The sequence below is a fragment of the Prosopis cineraria genome, unplaced genomic scaffold (genome assembly GCF_029017545.1).
Source record: "Prosopis cineraria cultivar Desert tree isolate PC_DT_omini unplaced genomic scaffold, ASM2901754v1 PC3, whole genome shotgun sequence".
NCBI classification, from domain to species: domain Eukaryota; kingdom Viridiplantae; phylum Streptophyta; class Magnoliopsida; order Fabales; family Fabaceae; genus Prosopis; species Prosopis cineraria.
The window spans coordinates 31,783,562-31,805,943 of NW_026555334.1; the positions used below are offsets into that span (position 1 = coordinate 31,783,562).

At 31.3% G+C, this 22,382-nt stretch overlaps 1 protein-coding gene across 1 annotated transcript; it reads left to right on the forward strand.

The window, feature by feature from the left end:
• Positions 1–6,180: 6,180 nt before the first annotated feature.
• On the forward strand, positions 6,181–8,350 carry LOC129305105 (zinc finger protein CONSTANS-LIKE 2). Its single transcript, XM_054945031.1, has 2 exons — positions 6,181–6,989; positions 7,749–8,350. The coding sequence occupies exons 1-2, from the start codon at positions 6,228–6,230 to the stop codon at positions 8,106–8,108; spliced, it is 1,122 nt and encodes a 373-aa protein (XP_054801006.1). The 5' UTR covers positions 6,181–6,227; the 3' UTR covers positions 8,109–8,350.
• The last annotated feature ends 14,032 nt before the right edge of the window (positions 8,351–22,382 follow it).

Consider the following 22,382-nt stretch of genomic DNA (forward strand, 5'->3'; position numbering starts at 1 on the left):
TCACGCTGTGGGACGTCTTCATGTACCTGCCTATTATTAGGGAAGAGAATTTCTCCGCAATCCTTGAGAAGTATGACTCTTATGCCACTTTTTCTGTCGAACTGGAGAGCAAGATTAGGAGTATGGGCTATTATATGAAGATCATGGAGCTATTCTCCCAGAAGCCAGTCGATGAGGCCATCAACCCTATAAAGCACCTGGTCTTCATGTGGATCTTGCTGAGCCAATGGATCCTAGTCCGGGGGTGGAAAGCCCGTGCAGCTACATCTAAGGATTGCCTAGTCCCTACTATGTAGCAATCAGATAGCCTTGTGGATGATGTTTCTATGTCGCCTTTATGATAGCATGAGGGGATTGCTATTGAAGAAGCCTTTCAACAACTTCCATGGACCCATTTGGTTTCTGAAGCTGTGGATGATGGCATACTTTCCCTTCTCCGTCGGGAGCCCTTCCCTAAAGACTCCCATGCCAACCACCCCTTTACCTGCCCCTTGGATGGTCATCCGCTGACTGACTCGAAGAACTTCTTCAAGTTCTTTAGTCAATAAAGCTGGTTCTTGTGAAAGACCTTAACGGCTTTCAACATTTAGGACCGTTGTCTTCCCACTTGGTACAGATATTTGGTAGACTGAAAGAATAAGCTTGCCTATTGCTAAGGGATGAGGTCTTTCTTTCAGCCACTACCAAAAAAAGGTGACTGCTGTACACTGACTCTTCCTTTAAGTCTTTGAAGGTCTATTTGAAGTCATATCATCCTCAACTGGTGGTGGGCCAGTTTGGATTAAGCTAGTGCATCCCTTGAGGGCTGTCCCCCTAACTTAGTATGAAGCTACTAGATCGAGAGGCTATCGACCAGATAGCTGTCCTACACATCGCCCAAAGATAAGGCAAGGTCAAGCTTATAGATAAAGATGCCTGCCTTCACTTCAATAAATGGTGGCCCCAATGTTTTAGGCACATAATAAAGAGCCATACTAAATGTGAGCCTGCTTCTAGAGAAATGCTTTTCAATTACCTAGCTATGTTCTTCATGCCATCATGTAAAGCCTGCATCATGATCTATTGTCATTTCTTCTCCCTACATTCTGGTGTTTCCCAAAATAATGCAAAGAACCTTTGGTTCTCTTCAAGCTGCTTATCCATCTGGTCTTAAATTCCCTGCAGTGCTTCTACCACAGGACCGTTGAATATGATCAGTGGGTTAGCTTGTCCACTTCCTAGCTTTGAGCCAGGGCTTGTGCTATTGCTACCTTTCAACATTAGCACTATATACTCACGATGTTCAGTCGCTTCAGCATTAGGTGTTAAGTGTTCTAATCCTGCATATGCAAAGGTCCCTTCTGGTTCGTGAGAACTAGCATCTGTTTCATCAGTCCTTTTATCTTTTTGCGTCCTTGTCATTTTTGTTACATAAGTCCCATTGCATGCGAAAAATTGTTCGTGGTAAACAACAAATACCAAGCATGTTAAAGATGCTGAGTCTCAATTGATAATAAAAGAATTATAAGCTTCCTTACCATAGCTCACTTAGATGTAAAAAGATATAAGGCTTTAGTTGAACAAGTGCTTAATTTTATTAAAATATGAAAAGTTACAAGTCTAGATTAAAAGTAAAACTAATTGATAAAACTAAAGCTATGAGATGTAAAAGTGTGATCTTTGATCGAGTGTTGACTGTTTTCTTCTGTGTCTTCGTCTTTTATTCATAGTGTCAGAATAGTGGTAGCCTCTCTCTTAATACCTAGCATGTTTTGCTGAGGAATCAAGGATCTCGAGAAACTCATGGCACAGTCTTTATTTTGAGTTTTTCATTTTTGGTAATTAGCTTGTCTCACTAAGATACCTGGGCACGATATCTGTGGATTCAAGAATTACTCAAGATCATGTCTTCTTATGCCAACGATCCAATACTTGTAACTGACGGGATTTCGGCATGTTTATTTTATCATGACCTTTATTGAGCTTGGACGCTAGCCCTTTTGTTTATATTAGGTCTAACTTTTCAATTACTCAGTCCAACTAACCCTATAACCTATCTGAGCGACGTTTCGAATTTTAACCCAAACAACTTCAAATAGTCATTTCTTAATTAGATGCTTAACATGCTAATATTATTGTTTATATTAGGTGATCATAATATAATATTTATATATTACTGTAGTTGAAGGACATATTAATTAACCATAAACAATAATTTTTTTGATTATTTTTTATATGTCATTTCTATCAATTTTATTAATATCAATGCAAAAAAAAATAAAAAAATAAAAGTGTGTAAAATTTTAAAGATGCTTTTATATAAAAAAATTAAAAAGTAATTTAATGTTACTTTTTTTATGAGGATAATTTTAAAAATATTTTTTTTAAATATTATCTAAAAATTGTACGAACTTTTTATAATGTACTTGATAAATAAGACCAGAACGCAGGATTGTGCAAAGCGAGGCCATACTCGTGCCAGCAAATATTGTGGACATTGCAATGGTGGTGTAATTCGTCCATCCGGACAACAGAAAGAGGGGAATTACTGTGTTTATCTTTTATTTTATTATTGCTGTCAGTATTTCAAATAATTGATTTCTGAAACCTAATTATAATCCTTGCTAAAATAATTCCTTTCATCGAGCTCCAAAAATAGGTTGGAAGATATTTGGGCTCCAGTAGTGGTAGAAGGCCGTGAGCCCAGTGTAGGAGAGAGAGACAGTGATGGGCCACGTGGAAAAAACGGCCATCATTTTCATGAAGTGACATTCTTGTTTTTTATTCAATCAAAAAAAATGCTGTTTCTTTTTGGAAAAATTAACCATGTGGTTTTATAATTTTAATTTAATTATAATTTAATTTTTAAATTTTGAGATTTAATTTTTATAATTTTGACTCAATTTTAATTTAATTTTTAAACTTTAATTTATTGTGACTCAATTTTTATAATTTTAATTATTTAAAATTTTAGTTCTTATATCTTAAAAATATAATTTTAAAAATTTAAATTAATGTTAAAATTTAGGAATTAATATTTTAGATTATTAAAACTTTTAATTTGATAAATATTATAAAAATTAAAATTTTAAATTAATGTTAATCTTTTTAAGTTTATTTTCTAAAATTTAAAAATTAATATTTTAAATGATTAAGATTATAAGAATCAAACAGTGAGTAAAAATTTAAAAATTAAATTATAATTAAGTTAAAACTTTGATAACTAAATTATAAAATTCATGAATAAAATATAATTAAATTAAAATTATAATGACTAAATTATTATTATTATTATTATTTAATAAGAGGAAAACGTCGGCTGTTGGTGGGAGCTGAAAGGGAGAGGCAATATCGGGAGTGGGACTTTGTAATTGAAGGGACGGGAGAGCATCAAGGTCGAGGGAGGGCAGAAGTAGCAGAAGATAATTTGATTAGACAAGGAAGCATATAGGAACGAAAGCTATGGCCCAAAGGCCACAAGAGACAGCGTACCCTCACCCGGGCGAATGAATGAGGCGAGTATGCAATAAGCAGTGGCCAGAATTCCATATGTAGGGACCACAGGGGACTCACTCAGCTTGCGTGTCCCTTCTCCTCACTTTGCAGCCACATGTTTCCCTATGCCTCGCTCCGCTTGTCACCTTCCTCCAACACTGCATTCCTATTTCTCTCTCTCTCTCTCTCTCTGCCCCGTTACAACATTTTTAGTATTCCATCTTCGTCGAGGGGTCAGGATTAAGGAGCATCCTGGTCAGCACCACCCCCACTTTTGTGGCCCAGCTGCATCCTCATCTGTTGCCATCTTACGTGCCACTCTTCTACCGGACCCTCTAATTCCCACTCGGATCTTCTCTCTCCTCTCTCCTCCCCTTCTCGCTCTCACAATTGCCTCCTTGTCCTTGTCACCGCCTACGCTCCCAAACCTCCTCCCTGTTCAGTATTTTGATGCTGACGTGTTACGCATCTGCATCTTTTCCAACATTAAATAAGGGGGCTTACATAGTATTTTTTTCGTTTTAAATTATAAAATATTTTTAAATAAAATTTTATACATCAATAAATTTTATTAAATACAGGTAATAATTTTATATTTTTATAATAAAAATATAATTTTTTAAAATATTTATTATTTAATATATTAAAAAAAGAGATAAAAATTAATTAAAAAATAATATTGAAATTTTCATATTTAATAAAATTTAGTTATAATTAAAATATCTTACATTTTAAAGTAAAAAATTTTTTAAAAATGTTTTATAATTTATGACGGATGTAGCAAATGACATCAACTGATCCTACTTTCTCTTTACATCTAATAGATCTAGTTAGTTGATTTAGAATAAAAGATCTTGAAACGAATTTCATATTAATATTATCAAAAGTTATTTAATATTTATAAAAATATCCATGCAATACATGTTTTAGGGGTGTTCAATTTGAACTCGTCTCGAGTGATCCAGTATTATTTTAATCATATCGAGACAAGACTTTATAAGATTGGACATAAAAGTGATTTGGGACGGGACGGTACATGAGATTACTATCAAAACGTCCCGTCCTACCCTGAATATTATATATGCGTTATTTTTTATTTTAAATATATTAATTATATCAATATAATTTATACTTATATTAATTATATCAATTATAATTTCAATACTTACAATTCTTGTTTAAAACTAAAGTTTTTTATATTGATACTTTTAATAACATTGAGTAAACATGACAATATTTTTCTTTATAATATATTAATTATATTAATATAATTTATTCTTATATCTATCTATTTAATAACTTTTATTTATAACATATTTCTTACTTTATTTTTAGAAGAGTAATTAGCTTAGTACATCTCTACTAAAGTAGAAGAACAATGATTTGATGTTATGCTTGACTTACCTGTTGTTGCTACTCTTATAGTTTAAAGATCACTTGTATTTACTATTATAATGTGTAATTGTGATTAATGTAATTCAATAATTGACTTTAAATTATTGTAATTTATGTACTTGTGTTGTTTTAATTTTAAACTTAATAAATTATATGATTTAAAATTTTAATAAATATTATTATCTAATTTTTTTTAATATTATCCGATTTATCAGAATGGCAGGACGTTTCGATTTTGTTTCAATAACGTCCCGACTCTTAATGGGATGAGACAACTTTCGAGACGGGACATAGGACAGAGGTGTCCCGATCTCATTCTGTCCTATGAACACCCCTAACATGCGCTTAAAAAATGGAGAGGATGAAACCTGTTAAATATATTTTTATTCTTTCAAATAAATGAAAACTTATATCATAAATAATTTATCATTTTTCTTATTTTTCGTTAAACATTTCTTCATTTAAATATTAGTTTATGGTTACGAAAGAATTTATTTTATAATTTTATATATTATTTAAAAATATTAAATTAATTATAACTGGTCTAGCTTAATTACAATCCAATTATTAACCTTTATATTAATGGAAGTAAAGGAAAAGCATTGTTAGTGGAAGATTAGTGCGGTTGAAATTAATGCCCCCTGAGAATGAAGCATGGCAATGGATGCCTTTTTTTTCTTTTTCTTTTTTTAAGGATTAAGTTATTAAGGAAACAAATAGAAACGAGTGGCAACCGGTAAACAAACAAGCGAGTCATGCAACACAAGATATTATTTGCAACTAGGAAAGATTTGCATTACGATCTTACATTTAACATGAGATTTCGGACTTTTTAATTATAATTCAACTTCTATATTTTAAATCCAACAAAGTTATTTCCAATTTCTCAACCCAAAAAGCAAGTCAAAACAATGTATTTGTATTTCGCGAAAGCATATTCAAATATTTCAAAATAAAATTAAATTAAATTTAAACTATATAATTTTAATTTCAACTTTTCGACTATTGAAATCCCTGTTTGACGACCTGATATTTTCACTCTCTTGGAGTGAAACAAGTGAATAATGGAACACATGGAAAAGCCAGGGCAAAAAAGTGAACCCAAAAAAAAAAAAATACAAAACAAAACAAAAGTTTCTTTATGAATGAATGACCCAAAAGGCAACAAAGAGAAGTGGGTCCCCACCTCTGACTCAACCCCTGGAAACGCAGCCAACCACAAGATAATGCGGGAACTTTTTGACACCACTAGTTCATCGCCACGTGGCAAATTCGGATTCTCTCTCCTACTTACATCGCCCTCTTCCTCCGAGCTCACAACACCCAACTCCTTAACATCTCAACAACGGCAAAGAAAGATGCTCAAAGAAGGCAGTGGCAATGGTGTCGCCGGTAATAATAGCTGGGCACGTATCTGTGACACGTGCCGCTCTGCTCCCTGCACTGTATACTGTCGCGCCGACATGGCTTACCTCTGCACCAGCTGCGACGCCCGCATCCACGCCGCCAACTGCGTCGCCTCCCGCCACGAGCGCGTGTGGGTCTGCGAGGCCTGTGAACGCGCCCCCGCTGAGTTTCTCTGCAAAGCCGACGCCGCCTCGCTCTGCTCCGCCTGCGACGCTGACATCCACTCTGCTAACCCCCTCGCCAGCCGTCACCACCGCGTCCCCATTCTCCCCATCTACGGATCTCCTTCCGCGGGGTCTGCTCCTGACGGGGAGGCTGGTTTTCTATCTCAAGAAGGTGAGGAGGCGGAGGAGGAGATTGTTGATGAAGAGGATGAAGACGAGGCTGCCTCATGGTTGTTGCTGAATCCTGTGAAGAACAATAAAAACACCAACGATTCCAACCCCAACAACAACAATCAGAGCAATGGATTTTTGTTCGGTACTGGGGAGGTTGATGAGTATTTGGACCTCATGGATTGCAATTCATGTGCTGAAAACCAGTTGACCGATCATTACAATCAGCGACAACATTATGGTGTTCCTCAGAAGAGCTACGCCGGTGACAGCGTCGTTCCGGTTCAGCTGCAGCAGCAGCAGCATTTTCAGTTGGGTTTGGACTTTGATTCCTCAAAAGCTGCTTACAGTACTTTCAACGGTTCTGCTGCTCAAAATGTAAGCTCTTCTTTTTTCCTTTCTGTGTTTCGCATCTTTTTGTTATTTTCATTTCCGAACCATATACCAATCGCATCTCTATTTGTCAAATACCAGCTCCCTAATCAGCAAACTGTTGACCCGACTTGGGCTTTACGTACTATTTTGTTCCCCTTTCTGGCAAGTCCTTATTAGGCAGTATTTTCACCTTTTCTGGATCTGTTTCTCTATATCTGTAATTAAGTACCTGGTTTTAGACCCGCCTTATCTTCCTCATTAACCTCATGCCTGATTATTTAAATCCTTACGGACTAAACTAGTGGCATCTTCTTATCTTATTCCTTATGTAGGCCACGTTTCACCTCTCGTTTGTCTTTACGCTTTTCTCTTTCACTTTATTCTCGGGTGTAGGAATATAAAACAAAACAAACCAAGCCATACTATCTTTTCCGCTTTTCTTCCTACTAAATTTTGATGAGGGGAGGCAATTGTCGTCCATATGTATAAATAAGGGAATTAATTCTTCTCTCCGATTCTCTAAATCTGATGCCGGTACTGACCCTTCTATACGTCAATCAGATGGACGTACTCACCCTTTGAAGTTGAAGTGTTGAACATGCGTGGTTTAATTTGTTCTTGACGTCCTTATCACGAGTGGACTACTTCATAAATTAAATAAACACTACACAATTTGACGGACGGCTAAGGTCCCTGCTAATGTTGCATTGCCAATATGTCTTCATGTTAACCCATTTTGTTCGTTATTTCGCTTTAAATCAGGTTTCGGTTTCGTCAATGGATGTTGGCATTGTACCTGAATCAACCATAACCGATGGCTCGATTTCCCATTCAAGACCTCCGAAAGGGACAATTGACCTATTTTCGGGGCCATCAATTCGGATGCCTTCCCAGCTTAGTCCGATGGACAGGGAGGCTAGGGTGTTAAGATACAGGGAGAAGAAGAAGACAAGAAAGTTTGAGAAGACAATAAGGTATGCCTCTAGGAAGGCTTACGCAGAGACCAGACCTCGTGTCAAAGGTCGATTTGCAAAGAGAACAGAGGTGGAAGCTGAAGTGGACCGGATGTTCTCTACTCCTCTAATGACGGAGACTGGATATGGCATTGTTCCTTCCTTCTGATCGATCATGCGCTGCTGCATGTGTCGTACAAGACTCAGATTAGAAACCTCGACAACTTTATGCATTAATGCCGTTATTAATGTCCTGTCTATCTATTTTTTTTATATATGTAACAAAATAATTTAATGATTAGTTTGCATGTGTACGTTTTATAGAATTCTTGGTGACTTTTTGGATGATGGTGCCATTTGTAAATACAATCCTTCCATCAAGTCAATATATTGCGTCCAATATTTTGAAAACTCCTGTTTATGTGATCTTTCGTTTGTTTATATACGCACCCCCCCACCTTAAGACGCAAGTTTGTGTTACTTGGTCATCTTGTCTAGGTTCAGTGAAATTGATCCAATTAACTACTCTACTAATGGCGAGGGGCCGGACTAAAAGTTATTTAACGATTGATGAGAAATAAATTGTTTAATTTTAGATCTCTTGCATTTCAAATTAACTGTTGAAGTCTAATTGAGTTATTTGATACATTGATAAAAAGTTGTATATTGCTTCGTATGCAAGGAATGTCCCATAAAGCTCCCCCTCCCTGGGAGATACTGCTTCCACGAAGTGCTGCTTTATTAAAAGAGGATTAGAGTTCAATAACAAAGAAGGTGGCTGGCATGGTAAGAGCCTTTTGAGTACTGTCACCGTTCGCAATAAAGTAAAAGCCCTTTCTGCTTTCTGTGTGTCGTGTTATAAGTCTATGTTTCGTAATGGTTGCTATTTTCTCCTCTTGTACTGCTTGTAAATTTTCATTTATCATTCCGCTGGACCATGATACAAATGCATCTTCTAATATGATTATGATGCTTTTTAGCTTGATTATCTAAGAAAATTTCATGATTTTCTGGTCCAACTGTGAGATTAGTCATACACCCATACCATAATGCACACGCTCAAACAACATAATCAGACATTGAAGTCTCAACCTTTAACCTATAGCAGATACAGGTGCGATGACGCAGCGCTGGATTTTAAATTTCTAATGAATAAAAAAGAAATTAAAGAAGCAAAAACTGCAACTAATGTACGTAGCTGCACAAATTACTAGCTAGATAAATTATCACAATAATAATACCGCTATTTTCTCAATTCGTCTTGATTTATACGGTGGTATTGTAGAGTTTATATATTATCTATACTGATAGATTGATATTATATACTGATTAAAATAAACTAAAATCAACATATAAATATGCATGCCCCACCCACTATCAGAGAGATATGCTTGAATAAGCTATAATAGAATCCGTGAATATATAGAGTTTGAAATAAGTTGTACTGTTGTATGTATATGATTTCCTGCCATTTTTATGGATATATTAATTGATGCGAGCCCTCCACCAGACCACCATCGATAACGTAAAAAGTTTGCCGTCTTTCCTCAAGTGCGATGAAATAGTTCGGCTGCACTTTTTGTCACGGTGGACCTAAAAAATTCAAAGTAAATGTACTTTTGGGAGATTCGCCATCGTTCATGAAAGATTCTTTATACCCATTGCGTGAGAGATATCAGTTCTTGTGAAACTCAGAATCAGAGACGCCTTTACGTTTAAATTCCATGGGGCGATTGTCCAGGAACATAATCGGAATACGAAGTGATTAATATTTGCAGCACCATTCGTACAGTAGCCTTCCCTTCAGCCCAGAAATTAATAAAGATTCGAGTTTGTATCGCGTACGTTTGGAAATTCTTACAAAGCGATTGTCACATGCATTTTTTGGGCCTCGTATTTTTAGAAAGTGCAGGCTAAAATTCTCATGAAGGAATACCCTTTATTCTCCTGTAAAGTATATTTTGAGAACGCGTTCACATACACGTTGACCCTTGTGGTCAGGTTTCTTCAGAGTTCATCTCGTATACATTCCTCCTAACTTAAATCTTTAATTTCCTCGCTCCTTACTGCTTAATGCTGTCTATTAGACTTTCAATCATTCTCAGGATCATTGATTACTTGGTTTGCTTTTCCATAACGAGAGATTAAGCATTATAAATGGCTTTTGAGCGATAAACGCGCGTGAAAGTAAGACGAAATTTGGAGTTTGCGCGATATCTATGATCTGTCTTAATTCTTGTGCAGTTATAAATATAGAGATTAAACTTGCATGTTAACTGTTAGGTTATTCAAGTATGGATATAAGATGATATGAGAAGTCATCAGATAAAATTAGAATTAATAATTAATATATATAAGAGTTAAGGTCTAATTTTATCTCTGTATTTATTTTTTAAAAGTAATTAAACACCCTATACTTTTAAGTGGGGCAATTTTACTCCTAAATTTTTTTTTTAGAAGCAAAAAATTCTCTTTGCTAATGAACCATTAATTTTTTCATTTTTTTTGCTGACATGATATGTGCATAGTACCCATGCACAGTGATTTGTAAGACTTTGACTATATACTTTGATATTAATTTGTCTTTAAACTATTTTTTAGAAGCATTGAGCACCTTAAAATATTTTTTAGGAACACTGGTACCTTGATGTCTTATTAAAATAAAATTTAATAAATATTATTAAAATATTAAATATTTTCATATTTAATAATTTAAATATTATTATTTATAGATATTCATGTATACATTACTTTTAAAATATTACCAACTCGAACTAACATTTTATTATTATAAATATTATATTATAGATGTTCATAACACATAGCCCTAAGAACTCCTTTGTCCTTAATGTCCTCATGAATGGCATGAAAGGAGTTTCTTAATTTTAATAGCTTATAACCTTCAAAGATTACATAATGCACCATTATATGCTTCATTATATCTTTGTAACAATAGGATAGAATTTGAATAGTTGGAGGCCTATAAATAGAGGTCATGTCCAAAGCATATGTACACTAATAAATAAGAATTCTCCTTCATTATTTTTTCTTCATTTCTTGTATTATCTTATCCTTCTCTACTTTTTATATTAACTATATTTTACAACATGTTATCAACACGAATTGGCTTTGAAAATAAGGTATGAGCTTTTAGTTAGATTAATGTATTCTATATTTTATGTTATTGCTTTATTAACATTTATGATTATGTTGTTCTTATATTTTATTGTTTTATTTTCCTATCATTTCATTTTCTTAGTTGTGAAGTAATTTTAAATTTCTCTATTTTATTCATTTGAAAATAATCATATGATTAGTGATTTAATTTAATCAAGTCTCATTTGACATCTATTGCTCTATTTTTATTATTTGTTGTTACATATTTTTATGGAGATTGATATACTTATTTTTCTTTCTTTATATTTCTGTATTTGATGTCATCATCATGATTATTATTATTGTTGTTGTTGTTGTTGTTGTTGTTGTTGTTCATTTCTTTATTATTTTTATTGTTATTTTGGTCCTCCATTAAATTAATACTATATATACATATTATACATTTTATGTTTGTTTATGTGTGTGTATCGATCAATTTATGTTGTTAATAAAATTTGTTTTATCATATAAATTATTTGTTTTAACCATCAATTTATTTGCTTTATTGCATTTCTTTATTTTTGTTATGTTTTATTTGTTTAACAAGTTTAGTTATTTATATTTGTGTTTATTTGTATTGTGCCTCTTTCTATTGTGTTTTATTATAAATTATATTTTAACATGTGTGTGTGAAATATTTTTTTACTATAATATTTATTTATTATGCTTTATTTATTAATTTTGTATAATTCTAATTATTATTATTATTTTTTGGAATCATGGAAAATCTTACCAAACTTGAATTTACAGCTCTTGATATTACGAGAAAGAATTATCTATCATGGGTGTTAAATGCTGAAATTCATCTAAACACCAAAGGTCTAGGAAATGTAATTTTACCTGGAAATCAAACAAGTAGTCAACATAAGTGTTGGATTGGGAGGCATAGCGGAAGATTAAAATTTTAAAGTCCCTATCTTGATATGGACCGAACGAACTAGTTTAAGTCAAGGTGAATAGAAGAGTTACCCTTTTGATTTCTTTGAAGTTGGCGCATGTTTGGATCTCAGAAGCTGACAATATAGATTTACTCCCTCTATTGGTATCTACATGAACAACTCTCTAACTCAAATAGCGTGCTAGCGCTCTCAGTGTCCGTTCTTCTTTGAACGTTAATTTTTCTTTTTGTAGAGTGTTTTGTGGCTCTCAAAGTGTTTTTGCCGTTAGAACTTTTCTAATTCTCTCTCTACTTTCATAAGAATGTCCCTATCTATATAGAGTATATAGATAAGGATTTTTGTCTTTCACTTAAAAGCTTACAAAAATTTGATTAAATTTATCTCATAAATTTAATCCATAATATCATATTTAATTTGAATTTATCTTATAAATTTAAATTATAAAACTAACATGATATTCTCTCCTATCATGTTAGTTATTAAATTTAATATATCATATAAAATTAAATTTAAAACTAACATAAGATAATATAATATAATATAATATATATCACATATACATATTATATTATATATATACAAATATATATACATACATACATACATATTTTGAAAAAATATATATATGTTATCTATATTTAATTTTATATATCATATACATATATCACATATATATATATGATATATATATACATATATATATATATATATATCTATAATTATCTTTTGAATTTTATATTTTATATAAACATATATATAAATATTTATCAAATAAATATACAAATATATATATATATATATATATAATTCATTCACCCTATATTACATTCATTGAATCTAGACATATTCCAGATTTAACAAACTTGGACATTATAGCTCGAGTTGGACTGTTCTTGTGTGTGTAACCCTGTAAGCCCATATGAAATTGGCAGTGGGCTAATTATACTATTAGCCCACAAATTACAAAAAGCCTCTAACAAGATATTGCAACTACCCAATTCACATAAGGATCAATGATCCAATATAACTTATCATGCAACCATATCATATCCCTTTTGTCACATGATATTTCGGTCAAGTATAAGATATGAAATTGTCATTCTCCTTTATCTGACCATTATTTTTTTGATCTCTGGTTAGACTGATAGTAGCAATGGAAAAACCCTTTTCATTAGTATGGCCATACATTTTCTCAGTCTTACTCATCGAGGGGCCCAGTAATATCTCTCACTTAATGTGAGAGACAAATTCCATCTTGACCACTCATATTCTTCTACATGAATATCACTAAACTCAATCATAGCCTTTATGATCACCCGGTCAAAAGTGACCTTTGACTAGGTCAAAGTTCAGTTGTCATCATGTAAAAATTCATGATGATCTCAAGTCAAAGGGCTTAGTGATATAGTTGCATATGAGATAAGCTTATGACTTATATCATGCAGCTTTCTCATAGCGGGTCGATCTAGTACCTTGTACTCTTTCAAGTGCCTATGACTTTAATTTATATTTCTATAATTAATCAAAGTCATACCAGTCTTGTTTTATCTATAATCCCTCAAAGATAACCAACTAGGGACATTTATGATAATTTTACCTAAATCTCGATATGAATGGATGCATTTGAGATTGCAAGATTTTAAAACTATAAGTGATTATAATTCAGAAGTTTTTAAAATAAGTTCTTAATTAAAATTATGTAGTGAGAAAATTAATGATGAGGACTTATTAGAGAAGACATTTTCAACTTTTTATGCTTCAAATGTGCTCTTGCAGCAGCAATATCGTGAAAAGGGTTTTAAAAAGTATTCTAAATTAATTTCTTGTCTTCTTGTGGCTGAACAAAATAATGAGCTACTAAAGAAAAATCATGAAATCCGTCCCACTGGATCAGCTCTATTCTCTAAAGCCAATGTGACTATATTTAGTAATTACTGTGGCCTTGGCCATGGCCTAAGACATGGTCGTGGCTAGAGTCGGTAATTTGAGCCAAACTTGACGAGCCAGCTCAAACCTGCCTGAAAGATTTAGGGCCAAGCTCAAAAAAATTATTTTTTTATTATTCGAGCCTATTCGAGCGGCCCGAATAGGCTCGAGGAAATTTAGGCCACGAATACACGAATAAAAAATAAATTTTTAAAAAATATATATAAAATATGATAAATATTAATTAATTTTTAAATTTTTATGTCATTTTATACCAAAATACTATATATATAAGTGTTTTAAACTTTTAATATAGTTATTTTTTAAAAAAAATTAAAAATAGTTATATTTCATATTTTTATTATTTTTAATCAATAAAATATTTCAAAATAATATTTAAAATATATTTTAATATTGATTTTAATATTTTAAGACCCAATTTTTTTAAAAGAAATTTTGAGTCCTATAAATCATTTGCATATAAAAAAATAAATTTATATTTTTTATAAATTAAGATAATTAATTTTAAAGTAAAAATAAAATTAAAAATAATTTTAAAAATAAAATTTAGGCATGTACGAATTTTCGACTCTACTACTAGATAAACATAATAAATAGAATAATATTCTTAAATAATTACTTGGTTATTATCCCTGCTAAATTTAGTTAACAATTAAGAGTAAATTAGAGTAAGAATCCCTTATATGTAAGAGTTAAACAGTATAAAAATTTAAAGAAAAATGATTTTAAAAAAATAATATTTTACTCATAATTAAATAAGTTTTTATATAATATAATGATGGCAATTTTTTTTTATATTCATAAAAATAAAAAGTACGATTTACCTAAAAGTTATTAAAAATTTTGAACTAATCATGATAATAATTTTAAGTTAGTAGTCTAATTGTGATTAAATTGAGATCAACTTAATCATAATTAAAATAATATAATTTAATTAAAATATATAAAATATTTTTATATGACTATAATAAGAGCAATATTTAAATAACTAAGACATTAATTTACAAGTAAAGGAAACATTCATGAATAAATTATACATAATAAAACAAAATAATAACCAAGCTACTTAAGTATAAATTTAATAAGTTATTTTTTATTTTATTCTTTTAAAATTAAGATAATATTTATGCTTAATAAAATTATTTAAAAATTAAAATTGGTTCAAAAAATAAAGAAAAATACTTTAAAATAGTTTTAGGTATTCGGGCCAACCCGAAGCCCAAAGGTGTTAGGGGCGAACTTAGCTATATGGGCTTTTTAAAAAGGATATGATACTTTAAACTTGATCCGAATAAGCCTGACTCGCTTGAATTACTGGCTCTCGTTGTGGCAAGGAATGTATTAATTATCATTATAATGGTAGTGGTAGTACTAGTTATAATTCTAATATCTACCAAAAGAAGAAAAATAATGAAGGGCAAAAAAGAGACAAGAACGACCCTTTAAAAGTTTTTCAAAATTAGTGTTATCGGTGTGGTATGAAGGGGAAATGGTCACGTACCTGTCATACACCTGAGCATCTAGCAAAGCTTTATCAATCCTCCATTAAAAGAAATTCAAATAATGTGGAATCAAATTTCACTTTTCAAAATGATAATGTTGAGGCACATTTTACATATAAAAATGATGATATCAATAAGTTAGATGATATTAATAGCCTTGATGCTATGGCACACTTGGAGGTGGATGATTTCTTTGAAAATTAAGATTAGACAAGTTTGGTTGAAGAATAATTTGGATTATGTTTAATTTATGTTTCTTGTAATTTAGGTTATGTTTCATTTAGCTTTCTTTTTTTTTTGTAATAAAAGCATTATTGCTATGAATAAATTTCATTTTATTAAGTATTTATTTTAATACATTCTCTTTCTTTTGTTGAAAAATATAGATATTCCCTTTTCTTTCACTGAACACAAGAATGAAAATATATGTCTCGTGGATAATGCCACAACGCACACCATACTTAAAGATAACAAATATTTTACTTGTTTAATAGTAAGAGATGAAAGCATTAATATTATAGCGGGTAATATAAAATTAATCGATGGCTCCAAAAGAGTAATTATAATATTATGCGAAGGAACAAAAATTATTATAGATGAAGTATTATATTCATCTAAGTCTCAAAGAAATTTGTTAAGCTTTTAAGATATCCGCCGAAATGGGTATCATATTGAGACTACAAATGAGAAAGATATTGAATATATACATATTACAAATTTTAGATCTGAAAAGAAATGTGTCTTAGAGAAATTATCCATGTCATCTTCTAGTTTGTACTACACAACTATTAGTACAGTTGAAATAAATGCAATAGTCAACAAGAAGTTTACCAATCAAGATAAGTTTATTGTTTGGCACGATCGGTTAGGCCATCTTGGTTCAACTATGATATGAAGAATTATCAAAAATTCATATGGACATCCATTGAATAACTAAAAGATTCTTCAATTTAAGAATTTTTCATGTGCTATTTGTTCTCAAGAAAAATTAATTAAAAGACCTTCAATTACAAAAGTGGGAATTAAATCTCCTACTTTTCTTGAATGCATTCAAGGGGATATATGTGGATCTATCCATCCACCATGTGGACCATTCAGATATTTTATGATTTTAATAGATGCATCTACAAGATGGTCACATGTGTGTTTGTTGTCAACATATAATTTAACATTTGCTAGATTACTTGCCCAGATAATTCAATTAAGAGCACAGATTTTAGATTATACAATTAAGACAATTCGTCTTGATAATGCAAGTGAATTTTCATTGTAAATTTTTTATGAATATTGCATATCAACTGGAATAACAGTTGAAAAATCTGTTGCTCATGTCCACACTCAAAATGGTTTAGCAAAATCATTCATTAAATGCCTTTAATTGATAGCTAGACCAATGCTAAGGACAAAACTTCGTATTTCCATATGGGGACATGCGATTTTACATGTAGCAGCACTTGTGTGCATCAGGCCAATAACTTATCATAAATTTTTCCTGTTACAATTGGCTTTTGGTTAGGAGCCAAATATTTCCCATCTTATAATTTTTAGATCTGCAGTGTTTGTTCCTATTGCTCCACCATAATGCATAAAGACGAGACCTCGAGGAAGGTTGGGAATATATTTTGGTTTTGAATCTCCTTTTATAATCAAGTATCTAGAACCATTAACTAGAGATATATCCATGACACGTTTTGATGATTACCATTTTGATGAAATAATTTTTCCAACATTAGAGGGAGAAAATAAGCAACTAGAGAAAGAAATTACATGAAATGAATTATCATTATTTTATTTAGATCCTCATATAAAGCAATGTGAACTTGAAGTTAAAAGAATAATTCATCTACAAAATATTGTAAATTAATTGCCAGATGCATTTACTGATTTTAAAAGAATTATCAAATCTCATATTTCAGCTGAAAATGTTCCTATTAGAATTGATGTCCCAGTAGGACAATTAGAAAGTGCAAATGAATCTAAGCCACGTCTGAAACATGGTAAACCAATTGGTTTCAAAGATAAAATTCATAGAAAGGAGAAAGAAACACAAAATAAAGATAGCATCGTAGAGGAGACTGGTATTCTGAAAGAGTATGGAGGCATAACTAATTAAAATACCCCAAAAGAGGTCCAGATACTTGAAGATAATGAAGAGGTCTCAATAACTTATGTCACCATAGAAAAAAAATGGAACTAAAAAAATACAGTCGTTGACAACATATTTTCATATAATGTTGCTATGGAAATAATGAATCAAACTAAGGATCTAGAACCAAAATCAGTTGAAGAATATAGATATAGAAATGATTGCCTAAAATGAAAAGATGCAATTCAAGCAAAATTAAATTTACTTTCAAAACGTGAAGTTTTTGGACTTGTAATCCGATACCTAATAGTATAAAGCCAGTTAGATATAGATGGTTATTTGTGAGAAAAAAAAATGAGAAAAATGAAATCGTTAGATATAAAGCATAATTAGTAGCACAAGGATTTTTGCAAAAACCTGGTATTGATTATGAAGAGACGTATTCTGCTGTGGTGGATGCAATCAAGTTAAGATGTCTAATTAGTTTGGCAGTGCACAGAAAACTTGATATGCGCCTAATGAATGTTGTTATAGCCTATCTATATAACTCTTTAGATATAGAATTTTATATGAAAATTCTTGAAGGATTCAAATTGCCAGAAGCATGTAAAAATTCTAAAGAAAAATATGCAATTCGTTTGTATAAATCTTTGTATGGACTGAAACAATCTAGAAGGATGTGGTATAATCATTTCAGTGAATATTTGTTGAATGAAGATTATAAAAATGGTCCAATCTCTCCATGTGTTTTTATAAAGAGAAATGGGTCAGAGTTTGTTATAATTGTTATTTATGTGGATGATTTAAATATAATTAGAACTCCTAAAGAGCTTCAAAAGGCAGTTGATTGTTTAAAGAAATAATTTAAAATAAAAGATCTAGGAAGAACAAAATTTTTCGTCGATTTACAAATCGAGAACTTAGCAAATGAAATTTTTCCTCATCAATCAACTTACATTGAAAAAATATTGAAACAATTTTACATGGACAAAGCGCATCCATTAACAATTCCAATGGTTGTAAGATCTCTTGATGAGAAAAAAAGATCCTTTTCACCCTCAAGAGAAAGATGAAGAACTTCTTAGTCCTGAAGTACTATATCTTAGTGTTATAAGTGCACTGATGTATCTTGCTAATTCAATAAGACCTGATATTGCATTTGCTGTAAATTTATTAGCAAGATTTAGTTCTTTCCCAACAAAAAGGCATTGGAATGGAGTTAAACACTTGATATGGGATTATTTTATTCTAATAAATTTGGATCACAAATCATTAGTTATGCAAATGCAGGATTTCAATCAGATCCACATAAAGTAGATTATAAACTGGATATTTGTTTACTTGTGGGGGTACAATGATATCTTAGCGTTTAACAAAACAAACTTTAGTCGCTATCTCATTAAATTATGTAGAAATAATTGCAATTCACAAAACAAGTAGAGAATGTATTTGGTTAAGGTCAATGATCCATCATATCCAAAAGATGTGTGGTTTATTATTAAAAAAAAGATTCCAACAATATTATTTGAGGATAACACAGCGTGCATAGCTCAATTGAGAGGAGGATATATCAAATGAGACAGAACAAAACATATTTCTCCAATTTTGTTTTCACTCATGACCTTTGAAAGAGCGGTGATATAGATGTTCAGTAAATTTGCTCATATGATAATCTTGCATATTTGTTTATCAAGACACTACCAACTTCGACATTTAAGAAGTTAGTGTATGGAATTGGAATGCGCAAACTCAGAAGCATACAGTGATGATGTTGTTACCAGGGAATGAAGTGATATCGTTACCAGGGAGAGACTACGAGAAGTAAATATTATGTTGAACTCTTTTTTCCTTTTTAAGGTTTTGTCCCACTAGATTTTCCTAGAAAAGTTTTTTAATGAGGCAACATTAGTGAGTATTTAAAATATTGTGTACTCTTTTTCTTTCACTAGGTTTTTATCCTATTAAGTTTTTCCTAATAAAGTTTTAATGAGGCACAACATTTGTTATGGACATCCAAGGAGGAGTATTATAAAGATTATGTTATGGATGTTTATAACTCATAGCCCTTAAGATTCCTTTGTCTTTAATGTCCTCATGAATGGCATGGAAGGAGTTTCTTAATCTTAATAGCTTATAACCTTCAAAGGTTACATAATGCACCATTATATATCTCATTATATCTTTGTAACATTAGGATAAGACTTGAATGGTTGGAGGCTTATAAATAGATGTCATGTCGAAAGCATATGTACACTAATGAATAAGAATTCTCCTCCATTGTTTTTTTTTTTCATTTTTTGTATTGTCTTGTCCTTCTCTACTCTTTATATTAACTATATTTTACAACATTTATAAATTTATAGATGACTTCTTATTTTTTTATATATCGATCTTCTTTTTGAGACAATGCCTAAATGTTACACTTTTTGTGCATGTCGAAATTAAACTAACTTATATTTTTAATATTGGTTAAGTTTGTTAATTTTTTTAATCAACTAATGATTTTCCTCCAAAATAATACTCTTTGTACATTGCAGTGTTAGGAGTAAAATCAAAAATATGACAATCAGGACCAACAAAATGACAACAAAAATATTTATTTAAAAGAAATCATTTATTCCATTAATGTGTTACAAAAAAAAGTTACTTAATAAGAAAAAAATGGAGAGATGAGAAGAAAAAATCCTTTCGTTAATTTGGAGATTCATTCGCTTCATTTTAATACAAATTGAAAAATATTAAAACTATTAAATTGAGTGATGTAATGTTTTAAATAATATTGAAATTATTAACTATTAAAATACTTAATATTTTAATAATATTTATTAAATTTTATTTTAACAAGACTTCAGAGTGCCTGTGCTCCTAGAAAAATTTTTTTAGAGTGCTCAGCACTCCTAGAAAAAGAGTTCAGTGGCAAATTAGCACTAAAGAACACGACCAAAGTCTTTACATATTATTGTGCGAGGGCCCCACGCACATGCCACATAAAAAATTGGAAAAATTAATGGTTCATTAATGTAGAGGGCTTTTTGCTCCTAAAAAAAAATGATTCAGGAGTAAAATTACTCCACTTAAGAGTACAGGGTGCCCAGCACTCTTAGAAATAAGTACTGAAAAAAAATTAGACCTTAACCCAATATATAATAAAGAGGAAGGACCCAAAACTTGAGTCTTGAGGTTTAAAATTAAGATGTGATATCTTTTCGTTGCTCTTACCCTCTCTACTCTCCCCAGTTCCCAAGCAATTGCTGCTCATTTCTAATAAGTGATATTAGAACTTGGTTTGGCCCGGGCCATGAAAGCTCATTATTGTGCACGCATTTGAAGTTCAAAAATGGGATTGGGTCTTGTTGCAATAGGGACTTATATGCATTACATCGTTTGAAGCTCGAAAACTAGGATAACCTTACAAAATAAGGACTTGGTGTTTGGGACCTTTTTGGCATGGGGAGCTTGTGAACTCACACTTAGAAGGGGTTTGTTAGGTTGTCCAAGTGTGAGTTGACATAGGACAATGTGAGAAGGTCCACATCTGATAAAGTTGGACTTAATAACTAAGATATAATAAAAAAAAATGACTCATAAACTTAAACTTTGAGATTTTAAATTAAGCTATCATGCCCTTTCATTGCTCTTGCCCCTTTCTACTCTCCCCCTTCTTAGGCAGGCGCTCAAAATGAGCTCAATTTGTGGAAAAAATATGTATCATGCTAATAAATTACAGTAAAAAAAATCTATAACTCCATGTCATTATTTATTTATTTTTTATTCTTCATTCTTGATTCTTGATTATTGCTCAAGGTCTTCATTTTTTCCCCACCCACTCTCTCAAACAAATATTAATTAGGAACATAAATTACTCTAAAAAATCTATAACTACAGATCATTATTTTTGCCCCCCATAAAATCCATATCATTATTTCTTATCATTCTTCATTTATGATTTTTTTTTATTGGTAAACTTGATTCCTGATTCCTCTGAAATAATGCTTCAAGTTTAGGCCTAAAACATTTACATTAAAATAGGCCATTTTCTAGTCCATTATTGTGGTGGGCTATTAATGGGCATTAATGAGATTGGTCTATTTGAGGGAAGGACCAATAATTTCAAAGATTTATCAAGCTTGTCCATCAGGAGTCATTCAACTCTCATTAGTTTCTTAAGAGTGAGGGTGAAAATAGGCCAGGGCATGGCTTGACCTATTTTAGGCTCAACCCAGCTTGGCCTATTTATTAAATATACTTAAGTCAAGTGCAAGCTTTTAATTATGCTTATTTAGTTCAATAGGTCAGGCCTATTTTTTTAAGGCATATCTTATTACTACAACAGATTGACTTATTTACATAAGCACACACGCGCGCATGTGTATATATATTGTGTAGCATATCTCATGAACATATTAGTTTCACTGTTTGATGTTTAACCAAGTTATTCTTTTTTGTTTTTAGTTATATTTTCAATCATATTGCACTTATATATTAATTTTAATATTGTTACTTTATTGTTATATTGTATTGTATTTGATGAGCTCTTTCAATTATTATATATTATAATTAATAAATTAAGTTATATATTATATACTATAATAATCATAAAGTATATTGAGACGTTTAAAACTTAAATGTGAATTTATTTAAAAGACTTACTTTTAAGTAGGCTTTCAGGCCCGATCAAGCTATATTTTAGTTAGGTTCAGGCTTGAACCGTGAAAAAATTTTATACAGATTTCAAGTCAGGCTCAAACTTTTAATTTATTAAATAAACTCAAACCTATTTAATTAAAGTTTAACTTAACCTAATGTATTTTCATCCTTACTCAAGAGGCTTGGTGCCCCGGGCTTTCAGAAAA